The sequence below is a fragment of the Emys orbicularis genome, chromosome 6 (assembly GCF_028017835.1).
Source record: "Emys orbicularis isolate rEmyOrb1 chromosome 6, rEmyOrb1.hap1, whole genome shotgun sequence".
Lineage (NCBI taxonomy): Eukaryota > Metazoa > Chordata > Testudines > Emydidae > Emys > Emys orbicularis.
Window position 1 is genome coordinate 39,266,685 of NC_088688.1, and position 11,171 is coordinate 39,277,855.

An 11,171-nucleotide genomic window follows, 5' to 3' on the forward strand; every position below is an offset into this window, starting at 1 on the left:
GTGGGTTTTTTACCCACGAAAGCTTATGCCCAAATAAACCTGTTAGTCTTTAAGGTGCCACTGGACTCCTCGTTGTTTTTGTGGATACAGACTAACATGGTTACCCCTCCGATTCTTATTCCAGAATACGTCTTTTGGTAAACTTCCAGGTGTAGACAAGCCCTAATTTAGCTCCAGATTGATTGCTTTGCTTTTGCCTGCTGGATAGTACTCTGGGCTCCTCATTAGGAGTCTGCTTTCATAACAAAGGCGCAGTGTGCCACAGCTGGGCCTACTTCACCTTAGGTAGAGACAAGGAGCTGTGAGTGTCCTGGACAGCTGTCCTGCACCTTGCCAAGCAAATCAGTACTGCTTTTTTTGCTCTCCGGAAGTCGCCTCTGCCTGCCTCCTTGGCTTTGAGTCTGTCATTGGCCACACCAATTGTGCTGGCAGGAATGACTTTTTAGGCATTGGCACCTCTGCTAGAGGAGAGCACAGTAGAAGTAGACTAATAGGTAGCCAGGTCCCCTGCCTCTTCAGTGACGAGTCTGGTCCTGCCCCTTTAATTGCAACACTGAAGTAAAACACCGTTTGTGGAAATGGTGAGTATGGATACACAGAAGAAAAATTCTTAGGTATCTAATTTGAACTTTCTTGAGATCCTGTGTTACTTTCCCTGTCCTCGCTGGTGTTGGCAACATCTCCCTGTTTAGTATCTGTGGATCTAATTAACATTTCTTTCTCTTCCAGATCACTAGTAGATATGTAAAAAGAATAGGCTTAATGATTTCTGTGGTTCCCACTCCATGTTTCCTTCTTGTTTTGTTTTGTTTTGTTTGTTACTCAGTAGAAGAACTGCTTGGAAAATTATAACAAAAAAGATGAAAAATAAATGAAATTTCATTTGTTTTGCTACTTTTTCCCCCTCCCTTCCCCCAATTTCTGATAATGTATAGCCAGGTGCAAGAAGTGGAAAATTGTACACTCCTGAGTCCCTTTTTCAGCAGTACAGCTTTCTATATATTTCCCTTTCTTATCTTGGGATAGGATGAAACACCTATTTAATTTATTATTTTTAAAGCAAAATTCATCACAGAATAATAAACTTTATTATTTTTTCAAGGAGGAAGAAGTTTCTCCACAGTTGTTTACTTTCCATGAAGCTGTGTCACAAATGGTAGAAATGGAAGAGCAAGTAGTAGAAGACCACAGGGCTGTCTTCCAGGTAAAATACTGATTGTACTAATCAAATAGCTCACATTGGCCAGAGGGAAGTTCAAACTCTTGGGACAGAAGATGTCGTGGTATACTAGTGCAGTCATACCTTCACAGATTTCTAAACACAATTCTCACGGGCAAGACAGAGTCAGAATCATATATAATAATACACCATGTCCCCCAAGCACAAACTCCTTTGTCACAGTGGCAGAGGAGAAGCACACTGATATATTGTCTGTGAAACCCAGTGTAACTTCTGTTGTTTTCTTTTCAGAAGCTGATAGTCTTAAAGAAGTCTCGTTACCATAGAGCAGTTACTGGTTTTTTTTTTTTTGTTTTTTTTTTTAGTATTGAGTTAATTCTTCTGCTTTGGTTCCTTTCTGGTTTTAGTCATGCCTTCCAGTGTTAGTGGCTGTGTGTTTTGGGGATGAAGCTTATTTGGCACTAACCCCACAATTTGAGCTTGAAATTTGACTGTCTAATCAAAAGACTATATGTACAAACCAAGGCTGATTATAGACAAGGATGCCTCCATCAGTGTCTACGACCAACTAATTCAGAGGCCAGTTTCATCACACAGACCTTAGTTGCATGACTAGTTATTTTGTGCAGGAGCTAGGTAGGTTGGTTCTTTCACCACAAGCCACTCCATTTAGAAGAATATCACCAAGCACATGGGGTCCTGATTGTGACCAGTGCTCCTAGGCACTCCTGTAATACAAATAATGAGTAGTAAGAATAAAGTGCCAGCTCTCAAGGCCTCTAGATCAGGTAAAGAAAAGTCTTCAGGCAGGCTAGAAACCTGACTTACCTGCTCCTAAAGAAATGGTCCTGGTTATGCTGAGCAAAATGTTGACCATCTATCTGCTTTTTCTGGGTTGTGGTTTGCCAAGGATTCCCACTTCCCGTTGTTCAGTAGGTAAGATGGGTACTGCATTTTGTGGACAACCTTTAACTATGACAGGGTTGATTTGCATCAGCTACATTGCTTAGTTGCGGAAATTGCACTTCCCACATTTACATTCTTTCCTAGTTTTTGCTGATCCAGACACTTTTCCTATGAATGGATGGTGGTGGGATTTTTTTATGTTGTATATTGGGTATATTTTGTCTTATGAATGTACGTTGTAATATGTTAACCCTGATTTTCTTACTACAGAAATCCCCTAAAAATATTGAGCTTTGTGTTTTGTTTAAAGAATGTTGCCAACTTTATGTTGGATAGTGCTCAATTTAGTAATCTTTTGGGGGAAATGAGTATTTAGAAATTCCCTATTAAAATATTCCTTTGCAGATTGTCTGATTAGAATAATCCTCATGGCCATTGAAAGATAACGTATTTTTAAAAAGCTTTAAGGTGATGTACGTATATTTTGTTAAGATTCTTAATAGTAGGTTTTAGAAGAGATATGGAAATGTATTTATTTTGATTTGCCCAAACAATTTAATCAAGCGCCTATTCTGCGCTGTAAGGGCCTTTGACAAATTTACTTTAAAAACACAGCGGATACAAATAACTTCACCTTGGGCCCAAAACATTAGACTGTAGGAAAATTTTCAAAAGTGTCACATTTTCAAATGTGATGTAGCCAGCTAGGAGCATAACTGTCATTGAAAGCCACTGGGACTTAGGAGACTAATTGCATGAGTCATTTTTGAAAATGGAACTTAGTCTCCTAAGTCACTTAGCACTTTTGAAAATTGTACCTCTTGTCTAGCTCCTTCCTCCCCAAAAGCCTGAGGTAGATGAGTTTTGTGGTGTGCCCTGAAGATTGAACAGTTTGGGCTACTGAGGATTGGAATAGGGGACAGGGAAAGAATTCATTCCAATGTTGTGGGTCCATCCTCTAGAACCCCGTTTTCAGCTTAAAAGAGAAAGCTGGTATGTTTTCATCTGGAGTGCTTCTGCTGATCATAGCTGCAGCAGAATCTCATTGGGAGAGGGGTAGTCTCCAGAATAGACCAGTTTAAGCCAGTGAACCCCATTGTCCCCTGCCCTAGGGCAGCTTTGCACTTCCAGAGTGTTTGAAAGCTGCCCTAAAGCTGGTTTAACCAGCCCCTAGAGGTCTTCCTCAATGTAGGGCAGCAGTTCTCAAACTGTGGGTCGGGACCCCAAAGTGGGTCAAGACCCCAGTTTAATGGGATTGCCAGGGCTGGTTTAGACTTGGTGGGGCCCAGGCCCGGGGTCAGAGCCAAAGCCTGAGCCCCACCACACGGGGCCAACGCTGAAGCCTGAGGGCTTTAGCCCTGGGTGGCAGGACTCCTAAGAATATAAAAGCGGCCATACTGGGTCAGACCAAAGGTCCATCTAGCCCAGTATCCTGTCTTCCAACAGTGGATTCCTTCCAGACGATGTCGTGGTGAGTCGCAACTATGGGATCGTTTCCCTCTGCTCCAGTTGGATGTTCTTCTTCACTGAGGCTTTCACCTCCTCAACAGCACAGAGGCTGTCAGACCGGGGGTTGGTCTGTTCTACTGTGTCCTGGAAAGTCTCATCTATGTACCTCTCTGTCTCTCTTAGCTCCTCTAGTTCAGCCACTCTGGTCTCCAAAGCCTGTACACAGTCTCTGAAGGCCAGGAGCTCCTTGCACCGAATGCACACATATACTACCTGCCCATAGGGCAAGTAATCATACATGCTGCATTGGGTGCAATAAACTGGATAGCCCCCACTCTGTTGCTGGACTTTTGCCTGCATTATCTTTTTACTCCTGAAGCTCGTTCCTTGGTTGATGTTTTGTATTTATTGGGGGGTGTTTTTGGCTTTAAGTTTTAAAGAATGTTAAGTTTCTCTAGCTCCCCTCCCACCACACTTCCCCTCTAAACTCCCTCGCAGAACTCCCCTTTTAGCCGCTCCTGTTCGCTAGCTCCCCTGGTAACTCAGGTTACAGGCCCCCTGCCTGGGGCTGAAGCTCTTGGGCTTCGGTCTCCCTTCCTGAGGCGTTGGGACTCAGGCGGACTCAGGCTTCAGTCCCCCCTCTTATACCTATCTCATAGAGCTGGAAGGGACCCCGAAAGGTCATCGAGTCCAGCCTCCTGCCTTCACTAGCAGGACCAAGTACTGATTTTGCTCCAGATCCCTAATTGGCCCCCTCAAGTATTGAACTTACAACCCTGGGTTTAGCAGGCCAATGCTCAAACCACTGAGCTATCCCAGAGTTTTTTGACTCTTGGAGTCGTGTAGTGATTTTTGTTGTCAGAAGGGGTCGTGGTACAATGAAGTTTGAGAACCCCTGATGTAGGGGAATCCTCTTGTGGAATGGAGCTGTTGTAGTGGCTCCTATGGCACAGGCCCCTCCCACAAAGCTTGCTTGGGGGTGTGCCCCGGGGTCTTCGAATGGTCCCTTGGAGTTGTGGGCAGCCCACACATACTTGCATCACCAGTCTAGCTCAGTGCATGGTGTCCTTATATTAGGGCTACAAAGATGGCATCGAGCAGTGATTTTCCCCCCTGCCTGCAGCTATGCTGAGTGCTCCAGACTGTAGCAGAGAATTGGGGCCACTATCTTTGGCGGTTCCTGACACAGCCATTGGAATGAAGGAACCATGTATTATAAACCATATTAAAAACCTACAGTTTTGCTACATAGAAAACAAAAATTCAGATACTGAAGTGAATTCGTGTTACAATTCATGAAATTGTTTGTCTAGTAAAAGGGTATAACTAGCTTTGTGAAAGCAGAAAGACTTTGTGAATTCAGCTGTCTGCCTTCAGACTGTCTCCTGGCTAATGCATTCAGCTGTCATGCATCTCTTGTCTTTTCAGGAATCTATTCGATGGTTGGAAGATGAAAAAGCTCTTCTAGAGATGGCTGAAGAAGTAGATTATGATGTGGATTCTTATGCTACACAACTTGAAGCAATCCTAGAACAAAAAATTGACATTCTGACTGAACTCCGAGGTAAGACTGTGTTTTTTGTCCATTTATGAGTAGGGGTCTACCAAATTCACAGCTGTGAAAATCACATCACAGACAGTGGAATCTGGTCTCCCCCATGAAATGTGGCCTCCAGTCGCCCAGCTCTGAAGGCAGAGCAGAGAGTGAGAGCTACTGGCCGGGTGCCCAGCTTTGAAGGTAGTGCCACCGTCAGCAGCAGCGGAGAAGTAAGGGTGGTAATACCGTGACCCCCTAATAAGCTTGCAACTCCCTGTGATGGGTTGCCCCCCTTCAAGATGCCACCTGATGTGCTGAGATTCCACTGAGGCCACTTGTACTGCCAGCATGGGCCCCCTTTAACCTGTCTTGCTGAGCCAGGCTCTTAAGCCTCCTCTAGCATACGCACACAGGCAGGGCCACACACAGCTGTAGAAAGACACAGACATAGCTCTCTGGAAGACTCAGCTTAAGGGACTTGCCCCAGCACTCAGGTGTCCACCTCCCTTGGAGTGCAGACCCAAAGGTATATTGTCTTGCGCTGTAGAGAAATCTATACAACGTAAGCTGATAAATTCGCCCCCTCCCTCAGTGTGGAGGAAGATATGCACAACTGCGTTCCCCCCACTCTCCCCGGTTAGAAGTTACAGAAACTGGGTTTAATATAAAGAAAACAAAATTTATTAACTATAAAAGGCAGATTTAAAGTGGTTAAAGGGGTAGCAAACAGAACAAAGCAGATTACTGAGCAAATAAAACAAAACACACAAACTAAGCTTGATTCACGAAAGAAACAGATTACAAAAAGTAATTTCTCACCCTAAATGTTGAATTAGGCAGAATGCAGAATTTCTGTAGCTCAGAGTTCTAGTTATTTATTCTTAGAGACTGGACCCCTGTCTCAGTCTGGACTCACCCCTGCCTTTCCCTTCAGGTTAGTCTCTTTTGTCCCTTCAGGTTCTTTCAGCAGTCCTCCTTCTTGGGTAGGCCATGGAGGAGAGTCTGGAATGCCTTCCCTCCCAGCCTTAAATAGAATTTACATAAGGCGGGAAGCCTTTTGTTTCCCAAACTTGACCTCCTCTTCCTGTGAGTGGAAAATTACTAGAAGTCCAAGGTAGTGTTTAGTACCAGGTGGCAGGACCACCTGACCTAGTAGTGTCAGCTAGTTCCGGGACACCTCGCAGGAAGGAGAAAGATTAGTATCTTCACAGTCTTGTTGTTTCTTCCTGATGGCCCATCAAATTTGATGGCCTGTTGTCTGGTGGGTGTCTTCCAAATACATACCCAGCTGTAATTGTTACATAGTCCATATTCCTAACTTTAGATACAGAAATGATACATGCATACAAATTGGATAATCACATTCAGTAAATCATAACCTTTCCAATGATATCTTACATGAGCCATCTTGCATAAAGTATATCTGTTATGTCCTATCCATATCATAAGTATATTTTCATAAAGAATATGGAGTGTAACGTCACACTCCTTTTTGGGTCGGGCCCCCAGTTTGAGAAATGCTGCGGAGGAATCATACATTTTTCGTTAGTTGGTCACGGCATAAATAGCAAATTTCACAGATGTGTTACACATCTGTGAAACTTGCTATGTATGCCATGACCAACCTGTGAAAAATGTGTGATTTCTCCGTGACTTAAGTAGACCCCTATTTATGTGTGTGTTACTAGCTGTGGGTTTTTATACATCAAAAGGACTAACTAACAATAATGAGCTATAACTGAACATTGTTATGAATTTTTTTCTTCCTCTGTCCTACAACCCATGTTCAATACAGAGAGCACTATAGCTCCATTACACCGGCTCAAGGAAGCAAATAATCTGTCAGTACCAGTATAGAGGAAAAATTCTTCACTTTGCCCCCCTGGATCCTGAAAGTCTGGAACCTATGCTCAGTCCTCCAGCTTTTTTCTCTCTTTGTCTATCTCTCTGTCCTAGCCCATTCAAAACAACAAAGGAAGGAAACTGTCTAAATGGAATTGCAGGAAAAGGGAAAATAAGGCAGAGAGAAATAAATAGTCTGCCAGTTAACTCCCAACTGCTGCTTTATTTCCCAGCTGCATATCAGAGGCTGGGGAGACTGCTTCTCTCACATTGTCACTCTTCTAGGTCTGCCCACCAGAGTTTAGATCTGTATCCAGCTATGAACAGCTCTTGCTTACGAATGTGTTCTCAGCTCAGAAGCCTTCATCTCTGCAGCTTGTTTTCAACCTCTCTTTCAATCATATCAGAATGCAGATTCTTCTCAGTGCCCCAGACTGTCTCTTCAAACTGTATCTAATCTAGAGCCACTCCTCATGGCATAATTGGTCACTCCAGTGAGAGTAATGGGGGTGAATGTACACCTCTGAGTCATTAGTTTTGGATATATTGGGTTTCTTTGAAACCATAATGTTGGGAAGTTCCTTTTTAAAAAAAAGAAAAAAAAAAATGAAAACAGTTTTAGATTTTGCACAATCTGAATATGTCCTGCAGGCCACATGAATGCATTTATTGGATGTGTCCCATGAGTTATATATTTAATGCTCCTGCTCTAACACTGTATGTTGGGTTAAGTGTAACTCAAACGGATATAACAAAAGAATGTTATACTTTCCTTGTGCCACCTGTGAGCCCATTGCTTCCTCTGAGGAAGAGAAGTTGGTAGACATTGACAATAGCTTTGGTAAAGCAGCAAATTGGGCAACTCCACTCTCTTTCAAAATCATTACAGGCTGCCTTTGAAATAAGGTGCTGCAAGCATAGCTATTTAGAATAAACACTTGCCTCTATTCATACTGCCTGGTACACTTGCTGACTATGAATTCTTTGTAGGGTGGGGAACAAGAGATGGAAAAGGAAATTATTGCCAGTAATTGTTGGTACTTCTCCCATTCCTCCCCTTGGAGGGTATTGGTCATGGTGATGAGTACTCCAACTCTTGTTTATTGCTCAGAGATTTTGGAACTAGTTTCTCTATACTGGCCCCAACTTGACAGGCTTCTCTCCTTGTTTCTTGGTAGATGGAGCTGTGTAACTATCTATGGATTATTGTGTTGTAGGGTGCGAAAAGGAAGATCGTGACAGAATTACCTTTAGACACCCTTCTCTTCCAGTATTCTTTAATTCTCTGGAGTTTTGCAGTGAAATAAATAAATGTGGAGGAAGTCTCCATTTGTTGTGTAACTGCAGTCACAAAAGTCCGTTTCTGGGTTACAGGAAAATAGTGGATTCTGGATGGTATTGTTTTCATTTAGATGTTTAAATCAGTCATGTCAGTATAAAGAATGGTCTCCAGTCCAATTCCAGAGATTTTAAAGATAGCACGGGAAGTTGCATTAATATGTAGAAACATGTTAGAGGCTTAATCCTGTACTGCTCAGTTGGAGATTTTGTGCGTATAGCTGATAAGGACAGACAGGGAGTGCCTGGGAAGCATACTCTGCATTGAATGTGCTACTGTGAAGTTTCCTAGAAACAGGAGTAAGGCCTAAGAGGGGAATAGGTTGCTAAGAAACTTGTTTATATAGGGAGTATTACACTTGAGCTTATGTACTCAAACATGTCCATTATCTTCCCTGGCTCCTTGTTGTCTATAGCCTCTGCTCACATGTATGGAGGAATGCAACAACTTTGTGCTCTTTGCTGGTGAAATACTTGCACCCTCAAGACTTACCTACAAAACACCCACTGAATACAAGCACAGTGGCATTTCTTTCTTTCTTTCTTTCTTTTTTTTTTTTTAAGATAAAGTGAAATCTTTCCGGGCAGCTCTACAAGAGGAGGAACAGGCCAGTAAACAGATCAATCCGAAGAGACCACGTGCCCTTTGAAATGGGCCTCTGCTGCTAATGGATCCCCCGAACCCTTACTGCTGTAACATACAGTTGTTATGAGACGGTGGCTGTAAGAACTCAACTACTTGAAAGCGTAAAAACTTTTGAAGTCTCTGTGGAAATGTCCAGTTTCTCCTTCACCTGAATGACATTTTCAGTTTTGTGTGAAACACTTCAATGATGTCTCCAGAATGCTTCTAGACCAGACAGCACAGCACAACCATGCAGGGTTCAGAGCTGTGAAGCACTTTGTTTAAAAAATTTCATTTATTCAAATTGTGAATTTTATGAAATCTTTGCCATTTTTTTTTTAATAATGAAGTAAAACTGTGGACTTGAAAAACTTCACTATTTCCTTTTAATGATGTTCAATTTTGTTACAAAGACCAGCTGTGCAGTTTTAAATTGTTTGCGTGCATGCACACCTCATCAGTGATTGTACATAACTTCTCTTGTAGAGATAGCTGTGCTAACCTATTCCCATTCTGTGCCTTGATGAAGGCTACTTGATCCTAAATGTCCTTTCTGAAGCACAGCCTTAATAAATGACATTCCTTATTTGTCAATGTAAATTACTTTTATTGTGTGTACATCTTTAATGTTGTGTGAGCTTTTTTTTTTTTTTTGGGTGACTAGTTCATTTCACAGGATGTACAGCAGCTGGACATTCCATCCTCGTAGAAATCTGGAATCATGATTTATTTGAATACCATAAAGAATGGTTATAAAATGCTAATGTTTTCTTTGTAAAGAACAATATAAATTAGTTGATGTATAATAAAAGGTAACATTTAAGTATGGAGGAGAGTTGTATGTTAGAATAATACAGATATACAGTATGTGTACAAGTGTGATAAATGCTGTCTAGAATAAAGGTGCAATCTGATCTCTACGTATGGGTAGGAGGACTATAAAAGTTCAGGGATCCAGTGAATAGCATAAACAAAATACCTTTTCACATACTAGCATGACAACTTACATGTGCATTAACTGTAGTTTGCAGATAGTTTGTATGGAGTAGTACTGTTGCTTTAAAGAAAGTAGCTAATGCATATTTTTCCCTTTGTACAGTGCCAGCAGCTGAAAAGTGGGGTGAATCTATCATTTTGGATTTGCACAATAGGCTGCACAAACTCTACATAATGCGATATAAATCCCACAGGTACCTGAAGTCTCACAAATAGCACCATACGTATCCAGCACTTTTTAGGTGGTGGCACTTGAGTTATTTTTGCCAGTCAGTGTCCAAAAGAGGAAAAAGAAAAAGAAAAAGAAAAAAAAACCCTTTTATGTAAGAACTTTTTGTCAAACAATTGTAGCCCTCTCTGAGTTCTCCCTGTTTCCAGGACAGATTCCATGAGTTAATATCAGCAGACCCTAGGAATGGTTTTAAACTTGTTTTTTGGAACACAAGCCCATTTATGCTGGGACTGAAGGGAAATAAAGGGAAGGCAATGAAAAGAGAGCTAAATGAGCCAGAGATTCTCAGTATTTAATGTTTGTAACTCCCATAGGAAGGTAGGCTATGGGAGACCCTTGTTGCATCATGGTAAAAAGCTCCTATCTGTAAACATGAAAGCTGAAAAAACAATGTAGATTTTACACAATGTGTTTAATAAATTAAACAATGAAACATCAATTAGAGATGAGAAGTTACTTCTATGAAACTTGCATTTGCTTTGGGAAGGAATTTACTTTGTGATCACATCTATTGAAATTAGATGTATCTGATTTAAAAAAAAAAAATCATACTTAAAAGGCACATGGTGCTAGAATGGGTGTTTGTTTTATTGTAATAACCATCCTGTACAGACTTGTATTGTTTCACTGACTTCAGTTCTTAAACAGCTATATCAAAATGTACTGATCTTTCACTGCATTCATCTAAGAATGCAATCCATCAAAAAATTAAGAGGAAATTTTATTAGATAAGTAAAACTAGCAAAAGTGTTTCTGTTCATAGTAACTGATGATGCAGGTTAAAAGAATTCCCTGCTTCTTAAATCAAAAGTTTTAATTAAAATGATCTGAATTGATAAATCTAAATCTCACTTTTCCTCAAGGTTTGAGCCATATCATGTAGAAGATTTATATACAAGAGGTCAAGATAATGTGGGTGGTGTTCCTTCAGCAAGTCACAACCTTTTTGTCTACCTGTAAAGAGTCTTGCAATACATATAGTGTTTTAAGATCCTCTGAAATGTCATCTAAATGTGATTCATTATGGATTATTGCATCAAACTGCAAATTAAAAATGGTAGATGCT

General features: G+C 41.2%; 1 protein-coding gene across 3 annotated transcripts in view; it reads left to right on the forward strand.

Moving 5' to 3' along the window:
* KIF2A (kinesin family member 2A) overlaps positions 1-9,088 on the forward strand; it is an 85,451-nt gene extending 76,363 nt beyond the window's left edge. For all 3 annotated transcript variants that reach the window (XM_065405971.1, XM_065405972.1, XM_065405973.1), the window contains 3 exons: positions 1,103-1,204; positions 4,964-5,099; positions 8,817-9,088. In XM_065405971.1, the coding sequence (XP_065262043.1) occupies positions 1,103-1,204; positions 4,964-5,099; positions 8,817-8,902 (324 nt within the window). In that variant the 3' untranslated portion in view covers positions 8,903-9,088. The remainder of the gene's footprint in view (positions 1-1,102; positions 1,205-4,963; positions 5,100-8,816) is intronic.
* The last annotated feature ends 2,083 nt before the right edge of the window (positions 9,089-11,171 follow it).